At 31.2% G+C, this 15140-nt stretch overlaps 1 protein-coding gene across 17 annotated transcripts in view; it reads right to left on the reverse strand.

The window, feature by feature from the left end:
- Positions 1-716: 716 nt before the first annotated feature.
- Positions 717-15140, reverse strand: part of rg (A kinase anchor protein rugose) — a 111673-nt gene continuing 97249 nt past the window's right edge. For 15 of the 17 annotated variants that reach the window (XM_070649982.1, XM_070649990.1, XM_070649993.1 and 12 more), the window contains 5 exons: positions 12162-12339; positions 8317-11208; positions 8045-8241; positions 7696-7847; positions 4141-7019 (listed from right to left, as the gene is read on the reverse strand). In XM_070649982.1, the coding sequence (XP_070506083.1) occupies positions 6929-7019; positions 7696-7847; positions 8045-8241; positions 8317-11208; positions 12162-12339 (3510 nt within the window). In that variant the 3' untranslated portion in view covers positions 4141-6928. Of the gene's footprint in view, positions 834-4140; positions 7020-7695; positions 7848-8044; positions 8242-8316; positions 11209-12161; positions 12340-15140 lie in introns of those variants that run through there. The other 2 variants (XR_011545123.1, XR_011545124.1) reach the window with 2 other exon arrangements.

A 15140-nucleotide genomic window follows, 5' to 3' on the forward strand; every position in this document is an offset into this window, starting at 1 on the left:
TATTAATTTTTATCGACTTTTTTTATTATTTTATTTTATTTCATAAAATATAAATTATTTAAAACTGTTTTTTTGTTGCTGTGTTGATTCAGACAACACAAATATTGCACAAAGCTAACACCTGGCAACCGAAGTTGACGATAGATATCAAGTATCAATCACTTTGCTGTCAGTGAGTTTTGGGAATTTTTTGAGTTGATTGAAATTTTGTTTTGTTTTTGTTGGTTTCAATTCTTGTGATGAGGCTTTTGGATGAAAGTTTGAAATTCATTTTTTTAAGAAAATTTTAAATTTTTTAAGAAACTTCAAATTTGTCAAATTTTAAAAAAAAAAAGTTCTAAATTTCTCAACAAATCTTAAACTTTTCAATTTTGTAAGAAATTTCAAGTTTTTCAATTTCCTAAGAAATTTCAAACTTTTCAATTCATTAAGAAATTTTAAATTTTTTACTTCCTAAGAAAATTCAAAATTTTCAAGTTTTTAAGAAATTTTAAATTTTCTTAAACTGTAAGAAATTTCAAATTTTTCAATTTTTTAAAAAATTTTCAAACTTTTCAACTTTTTAAAAAATTTTTAAATTTTTATAAATCATAATTTTCAATTTTTGAAGAAGTTTCAAATCTTTCAATTTTTAAGAAATTTCAAATTTTTCAATTCTTTAAAAAATTTCAAAATCTTCAATTTTCAAGTGATTTTCATCTTAAAATTTCAACTTTTTTCCTTAAATTTTCTCTCAAAAAAATTTCCCCACAACAAGAAAAATCACCAAAAACAACCAAATAAATTAAATAATTCCATTCCTACTTGTACAAAAAGTTATGCAGGCTGCAATCCTACAAGAAACAAAATAAAAAAAGTACTTCTAATAAAAAGGAACAAATTCAATCATAAATTTTTCATTTTCATTTTTCCTATTATTGATTTTTCTTCATTTTCTGTGTTCATTTTTTACATGTGGGCTGAAAAAAGATGTTTGTTAGGTTCCTTGTGAACAATAATTGTTGCTTCATTAAATATTTTATTGTAAACAGTAAAAGCTTGTCGGTAAGCAGAAACAGGTAGTCGTGATGATGATGAGGAGAAGGAAAATATTGCAAGTTGTGAGTGGATGAAAATTGAATATGAAATTGTAGAGAAAAATGTTTTGAGAGGGAATTTTGTGAATAATTTAAGGGAATTTTTAGAGGTTCAATTCTTTTGAAGAAGAATTTTTGAATATTTGGTGACTAAAGACAAGATTTACAGGATTTTTTTTTGAAATTTTTAAGTTTATGTCAGAGCTCAAAATTGACTTTTTTGGATTTGACTTGACTTATAACATTGCTGTACAGGCTTTTATGTACCAAGGCACATATTTTTGACATGCCTCGGCTACATGGCATTCACTACATATGAAACGGCGGCACATAGCTTTGATAACACTGACTTATACGAATCCTACCTAGCTGAGCCGGAATAAATGCCTGTTTAAGAGTCTTAAGCCTTAAAATGCAAGCATATTCTCAATGAGCATCTTGTGGTAGCAATGAGCATGCTCATTAGGTAAAATGTTAATTAGGCATATGTTTGTATGCTAGGAAAGAGCCCGAATAAGTAGTTTTAAACTAGATGCATTGCATAACAAAGTATGCAACTCTCCCAAAAACCACAACTACTTTAACAATAAAATTCTCTGTACTATCGCAACTACAACTCACTTTTCATCCACCACATCATACTACTTAATTCATTTCCCCAAACATCATCGCATAAGCAATAAAAAATGAGAGTCGTGAGATCATGAAAATTGCATTAAAATTTCATCTACAAAAACTGTGAAATAATGCATTTGGACACGAACGAAAGCGCAAAAAAAAAGCTGTGTAGCATCAACTGAATTATTTAAGCATTGCTGTACAATTTTTTTCTTTCTTTCTCTATTTTTTTGTGTTAAAGCGATTTTCCTTTTTACTTCTTTTTATTACTCTTGAATATTAAATTATATGCAAAAATATATTTTATTTTTTTTTTATTTCTCACGAGCTTAATTTTTAAGTATATTTTCTATATTTCACTTTAAAAAGCTTTCTGTTTGATGACTGAAGCTTTTATTTTGCACTCTTTTTAGTCATCACGTTCGTCTGTGCTGTTGAAAAGCAAAAGCTTTCCATTGAGTCGGATATTAGTGACTCTATATGCTTCTCAACATCACAGAGTTGCAGGTATGAATAAAATGAGCTTTTTATGCTTCAAAACCATCAAAGCTATTTAATAAAAATAATTAATAGCGAGGAATGAATATTTTTAAAAGTTTTTTAAGCATTTTTCATAGCAATTTAAGTAGTTTTTCATAATGTAAGAATATAGAGGGGGGGGGGGGGGGTCTAGAGGGGGGGTGTCATGAAAATAAATTTTCAATTAAAGTGTGAGCCAGAAAACAGTTAAAAATTCACATTTTTTATGAGCAATGATGAATGAACGTCAAGTGGCTGTTTTTTTTAATATTTTTTAATTTATTTATTGCACGAAAGAAATAAAAACTTTTTTTTATAAACGCAACACGTTTTTCACCTTAAAATAATCGGGCAGCAAGTGTCGATAAAATCACACAAATGAAATTTCATCATCAATTATGACTGGTTTTTATACAAATTGCTGTAGGAAATGCATAATATTTTTAATATGTCTGTTTTATTTATACAATTTTTTAATGTTATTTTTTTTTTTTTGTCTTTTTCATTTATAATTTATACACAAGCACAGTACGCATATTTATTTAAATTTTTTTCCTTCATTTTTCCTTTTATTTACGTTTTTTTTTTTTGGACGGAAATGTGAAAACAAATTTGACAAAATAAGCTAAAAAATTCTCATTTTTATTAATTAGTTTTTTATTTTATTTTTTTATATTTTTTCCTAGTCTGAACGGCTTAAAGAGCTTTTTTTAAGGTTAGAAAAGCTAATTTTAAAATATATGAAAAATTAGTGTTTTTTAGCTAGATTTGAGGGCAATTTGATGCAATGAGGATATTTAAAAATGTGAAAAAATGGTTAAAAAAAATTTGAAAATTTCAATCCAAAATTCAAAAATTTCAATTAAAATTCAAAAGCTTCAATTAAAAATTCAGAAATTTCAAACTTTTTGAAAGCTTTTGACAACTGCGAGAGCTTTTCAGATTTGATTTTTTGATTTAATTTTTCAACTTTTTCCTCACTTTTAATCTTAAAAAATATTCATGAACCTCTCCATCAACTCAACATAAACTCACAATCTCTTATAATTAGTAAAAGCTTAATGAATTAAGCTCTCAAAAACTAAAACTTTTTTTTTTCACAACAAACTTGTGTCATTCAAGACGTGACAACTTTTTTTAAAACAAGCTTCAATATCCACTCTACATAATTCACGTAAAAAATTCTCTCATTTCTTATTTTTCTTGAATTTTAATCTCAACTTTTTTCATTAAAAAAGAAGCTTTTTTTAAAACTTTAATTAAGCTTTTTTGTCTTGAGAGAATTTTTTTGTTGCTGAGGATCATAATATGGAGAAGAATTTCTTAAGAATCACGAAAAAAAAGTTGATCAACACATTTTCACCACCTCAAGTAACTCATTGCATCCAAATTAAAAATTATTGTTCTTTGTGGGAATTTTTGTTGGCATTTTTTTGAGGTTATGGAGGTTAATTTGAGATTTTTGGTGGAATTTTTGTGAGATTGTTAGAATCAAAATTTTTGAGGTAAGCACTGAAAATATTTTTAAAATTTTCAACTTTTTTTTAAAAAAAATCTTGAATTTTACTTGAAATTTTATTAAAAAATTCATTTTAACTTGAAAATCATTTGAATGTTTTCAAGATTTCAAGATTTATTTTTTTTTTTTTTTGAAAATTTACAACTTTACTAGAAAGTAATTTGAAAATTGTTGAAAAATTAATGAAAACTTTTCAATTTTACTTAAAAATTCTTGTTAAACTTTCATTTTTAGTTGAAAAGAATTTGAAAATTCTTAACTTTTCTTGAAAATATTTAAAATTTCTATTTTAAGTTTTATTTAAAAATCTTAAATCGTAAAATTCTCAATTTTAAGTGAAAAATCTTTTTGAAATTCTCAATTTTTCTAAGAAATCAGTTTAAATTTTTTCAAACATTCACACTCAAACCTCAATAAAGCTCCAAACCTGTAAGAATATCTCACTTTAAACCTTTTATTTTAAAGGATAACCTCAATAAAAAATCATCCAAACAAAATCCACTACAAAGAACTTCCATTTTCATAAATTTCAAACAAAAAAACTTGCATCAAAAATTAATTAATTAATTTAAAAAACACTTTATAAAGCACGAAAAAAAGCAGCAGCAAAGTAAAAATTTCTTTCAACTTAAAAAAGTTTTTCTTTTCATTTATTTTTTATTAATTTATTATTATTTTCTAGAATCGTCTTACAATTTTTTTCTCATGTTATTCCTTAGTATTATTACTTTAGTATTATTCTTATTATTTCTTCATTATATTTATTATTATATATAAAGAGTAACAATCACAATATTAACGTTAAGCTTCTCGATTTTATTTCTTATTTTTTTTCATGTTGTTGTTGTCATTTTCTACAATTTTTTTTTATTCGTGCTTCTTACAATAAAAAGGAAAAAAAAGGAGGCGAGTAAGTGAAAGAAGAAGATGGAAAATGAAAAGAGAAATTAATCCTTAGAATCCCTTCTTACTTTTCTATCTTTGCCCTTACTCTTTTTTCTTCTCTACATTTCGCTAATTAATTTCTTCTTATTTTTGCTTTGCTGAACTCGAACGATTTTTGTTGGATTTTTTTTTACTTTCTTTTTTTTTCGTCCATGTGGGGAATTTTGGTTTGATTTGAAGAAATTTGGAGAGATTGAAATTGAATTTTGAACTTTTGGGGAATTGATTTGAATGAATTATTAGATTTTGAATGTTTTAGGGATTTAAGTCATATCGTAGATCAATTGCAGATGCCAAAACAGTTAACATTGGCAATTTAATTAATTGCTAAAATTCAACTTTGGACAAGCTTTAAGCTTGATTGTTGCAATTTTGGCTAATAAAATATAGAAAAATTGGAAGGAATCCAACACCGAACCAGCCATTAGGTCAGTTAAAAGTCGGATTCAAATTAGAAGTAGCCATAAATTTGATTTTAAGATTTGTCGGCAACATCAAAAATCAGAGCTTACATACTAATAAAGGATATTTTGTTGGAAAATTGTCTCACAAAACTTATCCCAAAAGTGCAACACGGACTATTCGGATTAAGCTCCTTGTTTGGAGTTAAAACTTGTTTCAACAGCACAATGAGTTTGCTAGAGAATTGTTTTGTTTCCGTATTAACTATAAGACTCAAAGTGTGCATCTGACAAATGCGGTTCATTGCTTTGTGCCGCTTAAGAACCACTTAATTGAGATTATGAATTCAATTATAACTGACGGAGTTCACAAATTCAAACAGACATGAAGCGCGCTAATGATTATGCACAAAATTGAGCATGCTCAATTATATTGATTGAGTATACTCATGTGCGCACTCTTTCAGGTAAGTATGCTCATTGTCTGTTGAGAGAATTCTCAAAAATTCATAGAGCTAAAATTCCCCAGCAAAACCCCCACAAGGACTCACTCAACTCCACAAAAAAGCAATCTTCAAGTTCAATTTAGCAAAAGAAGAAAGGAAAATGAAGAAATTAAATCCATTCATGAGGCAAAAAAGAAGAAGAAAATAGGACACGAAAAAAGGGGAAAAAATAAGAAATTTTTGCACAATTTCCATCCTCCTTTTACATTTAATTTCATTATCATTTTCATTTTTGTGTGTAATGATAATGACATAAACGACTTTTTTTTTTATATATCCTCTCTAAAGTGACTTGATGTGGAGGTGGTTCAAGTGAAAGTAGAACAATAAAAATTCTTTCTACGACAATTAAATTAAGAAGAACATTTTTATATATTTTTCATTATGAAATCGTGTTTGTGTGTATCTAGGGATGGAATGTAAATTAAAATAAAAAAGTTCTAAAATTTTTCATGTTTTGGCCACATTCAATTTGGCAGATTCATCGCAATTTACATAATTACTATCTCATAGAACAGTTAGTAGCATTATTTTTTTTTCACAATTTTTCAATTTTTTTTATTAAAAAAAGCATGATTTACTACAAAATACAACAATATGCCTTGTTACTTTGCAAGCCAAAAAGAGAGAAACTCCATCATCGTTCATTTCCGGGTACGTAAAACTACTTGTAACATTTTTTTTGTGATTTTTATCTTTACACGCGCATTTTTTCCCTCAGAAGTTGTTATTGTCTTCGGGAAGAACTATTATCGTAGAGAATAGAAACAATCTTTATATCAGATGGTGTCGGGTGCGGATGCCATACATACACAACAAAAAAATATACAATTTTCTTTTATAAGACGTGAACAGCAAAAGAAAATTACTCGAGCGGGGGTGTTTTTTTTCTGATCGGTCCCGTGTTAAACTAAACGAAAAACTTTTTCCTACTTCTTATACAATATTCGTGCGATTTAAGGTAAAGAATGCTTATGCATGACGGTGTATAGTCATGAGTCACGTTCAATGATGTGCTGTTTTTTTTTTTTTTGTGTTGGAATGTTTATATTCAATACATAACATTTTTACCTTTTTTTCTTGCCACCTCATGCTGCTGCTCACTTCTTTTTTTTGTTGCTTTAAAGAAAGTTTTCTTTCTTATTTGATGCTGCTGCTGGTTGCTGTTGTTTGATGAGGAAATTTTCAAAAAATGATGAAGAAATTTGTCTGTGTGTGTTTGTGTCTATATGGATATCCATTTTAATGAAAAACTTTGCTTGCTGTTTCTTTCATTCATTAACGGAGCGCCTTCCTTTTCATCATTAAAAATTTATTTTTATATCTTAGTTTGCTTATGGATATTTAATAACGCTGTTGATACTCGTGATGCCATCGATTGAAGTCAATGTGAAATACTATAATTGAGCCAGTCGCTAGTCCAGCGAGTAGGTATCTGTTGGGATTGCGATAAATTAGAGATTTTGTTAGAATTTATTGGAATTTTTTAATTTCACTATAATAAGGATTGAATATTGACTGAAATTTGATGCTGATTGGTGAGTATCGAGGATATTTTTGAGATAATTGTCATTTATTGATAACCAAAGAATTGTTTTATCCATAAATTGTAGGATTAATCGCTCAAAACTAAATATCAGAGCTTTAAATCGCCCCTGAGCAGCACAACTTGTTTGCTCGGGCACCAAATATGATTTTTCGACGCTTTGTGTCGGTTGGGGACTCGTCTTCTGGTAGGATTCGAATCTAAACCTACTTTACTTCATTTGTCTTACAATTCAATTGTGTTGCCTTTCTATTCGACCATAGAGGCCTTACTCTAGCACTGACAGATTGGCCTGCATATGGTTACATTCCCTATATCCCACTCTAATCCGATATCAAAATAGTTTAAATTGCCCATAAAACATATTCCTTCCGTTTTATATTTTATCAATTACTTAGAAATAATCCTAAATGTCAAAACACATTTCATCCCAATTTACAGACAAGCTACATAAAATGTTTCAAATATATCTAATCAATTTCCCCCTTCAGCATCTTTCAATAGCGCAGAAAATTTCAATATTCAATCTACAGCACATAATAAAGAAGAAAAAAAAAATACTTACTTTTGATCATGTGTCAGTGATAGCGAACGTATACCACTATTGCACACAGGAAACGCATACAATGGAGCTAAATTAAATGTACGCCATACTTCAACAATTCCTTTATCGCCTGCAGTCATCAGATATTCTCCGTCACGAGATAGCAACATGCACTATGAATTGGAATAGAGATGATGATGAAGAAAATTCAATAAAAAAAAAATATTGCATTGCTGTACATGCTTCATTTCATTTTCAATTTTCAATTTTAAATATATCTATATCCATTGCTTATTGCTATTTTAATCTTTATTGCAATGATCCCAATGACTAGATTATATTGAACAAAATTGGAATTAAATTTCAATACCTGAATGTTATCGTTATGTGACTCATGACGCAGGAGACGACCATTGATTGTAAATGCCGCAACATTACCCTCATCATAATTGACAACGATGAAACCCTCGCGAGACATTGTAATATTTTCTGGCGATAGAAATTCATCGGGTGGATCAAGTGAACGCAACAAGTCACCGAAGGTCGTGTGAACTAATACGGGACCGTCTGAATAATTTATTGGAAAAGTAAAGGAAATTAGAAAATTGAATTTTAATTTAATTTAGACTAAAAATAACTTACTTATCGATCCGGATACAACTAATCCAAGTTCAGCACTTATAACAACAGATGTCACAGCCTGTTCATGTCCTGTTAATGTAGCACGTGGTGTTGGTACTTCACCTTCACCAACAATACTTTGCGTACGAGCATTCCAATGCCATAATAAGATTGTACAATCAGCAGATCCTGATGCGATATAACAATCGGACGTGATATTACATTCAGAACGCGAGAGACACGTCACAACATCAAAGTGTCCAAAGACAATTTGAACAATTTTAGCTGTTTCCGTTGAGAAAACACGAAAACTATTGTCCCAGAAACCGCATGCGACAAGGAATCTACTGTCGACTGTTGTTACATAGCAATTTGCACGAATTTTAATTTTTTGACTAAAATTATCGCCCAAATGACGTTTTACAGCTGGATTATTGTGAGCAGTCGTTTGCGATAGCAATGGATCCATTGTTAATGGTAAATTTTGTGGTTGATTGTGACTATTATCTGCATAACTAGGACTTTGTATATTTGCTGTATAATTACAGTTCCAACGATTAACAGCAAATTGATGACCAGCTGTTACCGTCACCACAGATGGTAGAGGCAATTGCGGATAAGTATTTGCAGAAATATGAATTATAGGTGAATTTAAATGGAATTTTAATGACATGCAGACATCATCTGGCATTGTATTAAACATCATTGGCGATAGATGCATTGCTGAACTTCTAGGCGGATGTGGTTCCATTAATAGCAATGATGGTGTTTGACCAAAATTACGAATTTGATTTTCTATTGCCTCACGCATTACAGGATCTGTAATTGTTTCTAAATCGACACTACCTTCATATGTTAAATAATAAAAGACATTTGTAGCACGCATTGCTTCCGGTCCACGTTGTTTATATCCAAAAATTAAATCAATCCATTGATGTAATTGACATGATACAAATTCCGATTCTAATGCCATACGATTAATACGAACAAATTCTTCTGGTGTCTTTGCCCATGGCGGTAATTCAACATCCGATACTGTGTTTCCATCATCTCGTGCACCAAGTCGATATTCTGATTGGTTATAAAACATTTCAGGCAGGAAATACCATTCGGGTATGAGTTCTTTAACATCCGATGTATCACGTTGACTATTTTTCCATGACAATGATACAGACGAGAAAATTCGATCAGCATGATCAAATTTACCGCCCTGAAGTGCCAAAAACATTGTTGTAAATGGTTCAAGTCGTATGAGCCAATTTAATGTAAATGCGGATGTTGAATAATGTGTACCATAATGGAATGGTGGAATTCCAGGTGTATCCCAACTTTCATAACGTTCTTCAAAATATTCACGTCGACTCGGATTCAATGCACCAATTGGCTTAGATAAATCACGATAATTTGACGGTTGACTTAAATCCAATTCACGTGAATCATAATTCGTAAGTACCCATGGAAATACGGGATATTGATTCAAGTCATTATATGTACGTCCCGCAATTGTATTCAGAAACATCAAATACTCGAAATTAGATATCTCACGACGTTGCCATTTTTGCGTCATATTTGAATTTCTCATCAGCTGACGAGGCGACATCATCGAGGCGCGACGCGTCTGTGGTATGCCATATTTAATACCAACACCCACCCGCGGTAACGCTTTGATGACTTTCTTAACGGTATGCTGATCAGGAAATGCGAACAGAATTGATGTGCGACTGGCAAGAAAGATTTCCAGTGCAACATTCTGTAACAAATACCGACGCGAAAAAATGGCACGAATCTCAGAGAAATACCACTTGCCATGTAAGTGATCGCAATATTTGAGCACTTCTGAATCAATTTTTTGGAATTCATCATTCTCTTCGTCAACTTCAAAGTACATTTCAGTTGCTGTAATTGACATTGTTCCGGGTGCGACAAGTCCGGGTGCAATAAGTTTTGCTTTCGTACTAATGTTTACGGGACCGGTCAAGTCCAAATCTAATTCACGATCCTCAATTAAAAGCTCAGAATCGTCTAATAAGTCAGGCTGTTGTGATCTTGGGACGGCAATTTGTGAGTAAATTTCCTCACGATTAGAATTTGTTGTATCTTCATTAGAGTCTGTAATTGCTTGTAGCGTTGCTTCCGGATGACTACTACCGCGTGGATTCTGTACGAGACGTTTACGACGTCTTGCATCATCCTCCCATGCATCCAATTTCCAAAATATTTGCTTCTGTGTTGATACATCACCCCAAGCTCCATGTTTATTGCTCATTATATTACGAACCTTTTCAAGTAGTCGACTTGCAATTACATTATCGCGTCGTCTTGCTGCTGTTATAAGATGATCACACATTCTCTCCTCTTCACGTCTCTCAAGTAATGTCTGAGCACAAAGTGTCTCAAAATCAGCATGCTTTAATACATCATCAGCTCTCATACGATTTAATATGAATTCGGCCTCATTAGCAACACGCACAATATGATCTTTCATTGCATGCGACAGAAGACGACCCTCATTAATCAATTCAATGAATGCCAGGCCAGCATGCTTCTGTAAGCTATTTTGCCATTCTTGTGAGCACAGTAGCATGACTAATTCAACAACAGAATGACTATTTTTGAATGTTGTTAGACCTTTACCCTCCATCAACAGCTCTTGTCCATGCGATCCAACCAATGTCTTTGACAAGAATGGCGCAAAGTCAACCATAATTTCACGCAATAATGGACATACGGGACCGAGTGCAATTTCAAGCTTTTGCGTTAAATTTGCTTCACGTGATGGTGTTGTAAGCGGTAATTGTGATATCATTGGTGGCTTTATAGACAATTCTTCTGGACGACGTTGATTTGATGATGCAAAATTACCCTCCGACACACGAACAACCGATATATCAGATTCCATTTTATCACCACGTTCTGTATAAATATTTATGTTCATTTTACATGGTCATATATGAGTTTATCATGTTGAGATGCGTAGAATAAATTTCGGTTAAAATGTAAGAGAAAAAGAGAGGATAAAGCATGAGATATGGATTTTATATTTTATGATTCAATTACAGTGAGATAAATCTAGATTATGAGTGTCTAACTGCAAGAAGCTTTTATCTCTATGAATATATGTGTGGAATGGCTTCAAATTGTAGAATAATTGGCAGTTTCTTGTGATTGTAGAATTTGGGGTGATTTTTGAGGTTAACGGAAATTTGAGATTTGAATTTTTACGCGTTATTTTAGGAATTGTGTTTGTTTGTTTACGTTGATAAAGAATTAGCTTTTAAATGCATGTTTGAAGTATTTTATGATTTACTGGTAAGTATATGAAGTGTATATTACTTAATATAGTGGATATCCAGCCAATCATTACTTTAATATTCAATTTATTGAAGCTACCATAAGAAATTCGAACGAAATTGCTAAAAATAAGCTTTTTGTAGTCATAGTGACTCGAAAATGTAGCTTTAAGAGTTAAACATCCAGCATACAGACCTAAATCAAGGTCTATTTTTATGAAATATTCATATTACATAATGTTATGCCTAACAAAATTTAAAAATAAGTCATATTTTTTTTAAGACATCAAAAATTCCTCATGAATAATATTTTACATCCTTCCGAGAACCAAACGATTACCTTTCATGAGATTTCAAAATAAATACACAAAAATTTTTCTACATCCTCAACGCCTCCGAGCAACAAAAAAAGAAATTTCCCCATTCATCCTGCCAATTTTCCCAACAATTTGAAGCCATATAACTTTATCGTTATGTATATGATTTAACCATAAACCACACACATTGATGATAAAAGGGATTGGGGTTCCTACAATGTATACATACAGCATATACACAAAATATTCAATAACTCACCATCAATGTCACGCATTTTCTCGTTAACATCCTCATTTAAATTCACATCCGTCCAACTCTCATCATTGGAATTATTTGGTTTGTTATCGTCTGGCAAAATTTCACTTGATGTCTCACCTTCCTGTGGATCATTTTCCGTTGAATTCATATTTAATGAGGCACCATCCGAATCGACGCTCTAGATTTTTATAAAAAAAAGAGGACGAGATGAGGAAACAAAAAAAATTTAAATAAATGTCTACTGATGGATACTGAATTATATATTCTATGCTGGTAACAGCTGTTTCTGAGTAGAAACATGATTAATGCACAGAGATTGTCTAAAAAAATCGTTATCTACTCCAAAACCACACACACATACATATAAAAAAATATTTTTGTGAAAAAAGCTAAGGAAATGATTGATAGATGACCAAAAAGTCTATATACTAAAAAATTGCATGCATTAGTCTACCGTAAAATTTGCCAAAAATCCCATTCGAAAAAAAGAAATAATGTCTAGAGAAACATGATCTAATCAAAAGTTCATCATGCATAAAACCACCTTTCCATAAAAAATAACAGTACTTCTTGTGATATGTTTAGACGTCTCACACAAAAAAAAAAATGATTGGATAGATCGATAGATAGGAACAGGAAAAAGAAGGGAAAATTATGACGTTGATGATAAAATTCTTTCATTTATCAATAGAATTTTGGGAATTTTTTTTTCGATGGATTCATTCATGAGTGATGTTCATTAAAATGTTGGTCTTTAATGCTTCTTTGGATGTCGCAATATCCATCGAACAGTTAAGAAAGAACGTCTACTTAGTCGCGACAAGACGATAATTTCAAAAATGCTTGTCTCTAATAGTGATAGTGCTTAAGTCGATACCTTAATGGCGATAAATCAGAAATACTTTCGACTGACTTCATTAAAGTGGATTTTCTTAGTTTGTGGATGTTCTAGGAGAAACCCGAAACAGAACCATGCGGTGAATCCCATTTTCTACATGAAAATGAGTAAAAACAGGCAAAATTTTGTCTTTCAGGGCACATTCATGTCTTGCGGTTAACACGACGCCAAATTGTGTTGCTCAAATTGATTGAAGCTATTCCAATTCATTTGGAAAGCAACAGCAACTCCAAAATGTAAGATAAAGGTGCAATCATCAAAAATTGCACAGCATTTTTTCCGAATATCCTTTAAAATTTCGATGCATCCTTTTCTTAATATGGTCTATAAGTCCAAGAGACAGACCTCCCAGCCCTCAAAGACAAACAACACCATTCCCAAAGCAACCCCAAAATTTAGATGAAAGAAATTAGAAACTAAAAAGGCATTCGAGCTTATCAAAGTTGTGGAAATTTTATTTTCTTTCTCTATTCGTGCTAAAATTGGATTTTATTTTAGAAATTAGATCTGAATCTTCTATTTGGTTTTTATGGTTCTTCTTACTGTGCATTCAAAGAGTTTAGTTTATTGCATAAGCATTTAGTGTCTGTTCATATTAGATTAAAAAGGATTATGTTTTTGGATTTTGTGGTGAGAATCATTAGGACTAGCTTTATGTGACGTTCAGGAATTGAGAAGCTTAGGAAGTTTACTAGATTTCAAAATATTTTTGACCGTTAATTTTTAAAAAAAAATATTAAACCGTTATTTTTCAAACATTCGTCAACCCTGATTTCAGCTCAATTTATAAATCCGTCATTTTTTCAGACAATCCAGTCAATCTCATCTCATCATTCCGACTCAGCACAAAATGTGAGATATTTTTTTTTCATTAAATTATGATAGAAACATGCACAAAAATAAAAGAAAAACTTATTTTTATGACGGACAGAACATTTTCATTATTGTTATTAAATGAGCAGTCACGAAAAGTGAGGAAAAGAACAGCAGCAAAAAAAAAACTTCATTTTTTTATTATTTCATGATTGATTGCGCTGATGATTTTCAATCTATTTCCTTAAACGAGCCAAGTCGAGAATAGAGGAAAAATATTTCATAACTGTCAGCTGCGGTAGGTTTTAGTTCTTTTTTGAGTACGAGGAAGTGGAAATGTGTACAGAACGGAAAGAATTCATTTGCTGTAGGATTCATTACGATGGTTTTGTTGTTCACATTGCTGGATTTTGTGTGATAAAAAAAGGAAAATTTATTTGTTTTTTTCTTTTCTTTTTTTGTGTGCAGAATGTGATATGAAGGAATTCGTGTATGTGCGTTTCCAACGATACTGACAATACAGAAAAAAAAGGAAAATGCTAGACACACAGACCTCCTTTTTTCAATGCCTCAATGTAAAATTTTACATGTGCTAGAAGCCATATCAATGTACAGAACAAAGACATAATCAACTGTTGTGGATTTGTGTGAAGAATAAATTGTCACTTGGATATATCGAAAGGCTTTTCATTGACTTCATTTCTTTTGTAGATGAGAATAACTTTTTTTTATATTTAAAATGTCATGGAAACTTGAAAATTGGAGACATTGTAGTGGATGTAAGGATTTTAACCTCAAAGCTATGACGCAAGAGCTATTGGCGACTTCATTATATAGATTGGAATAGGATGTATCATGTTGAGTGCTAAGAGGAAATCTATTGATGTAATTGGCTATATTGACCAACATTGCAATAGAATTCTTAGAGATTCGAACAGTTAATTAACGAATAATGTCATCAAAGAGTGAATTAAAACGATGTGGAAGTGGCTTGATGACATAGTTGCTTTGTTATTTGGAATTCAATAATTGCACACCGATCCAGTGATGTGAGGTTCGAGACTCGGTATGGGAAATCTTTCACAAGCCCTTTTTCTAATCATATGAACTAAAAATGGGGCAAACAGTCTCTCTTCGGACACTACAGGGAGTTATGTCATTAAAGGAGTGGTTTGAATCTCGGTATGAACTGTTGATCAAGGTTTGGTCTAGGTTACCTGCCCTAGCAGGCAAAAATACTGATTTTGGGATACTTTTGTTTTTCTTTA

This window comes from Chironomus tepperi, unplaced genomic scaffold (genome assembly GCF_022539635.2).
Source record: "Chironomus tepperi strain 1889 unplaced genomic scaffold, CSIRO-AGI_Ctep_v1 contig_445, whole genome shotgun sequence".
Lineage (NCBI taxonomy): Eukaryota > Metazoa > Arthropoda > Insecta > Diptera > Chironomidae > Chironomus > Chironomus tepperi.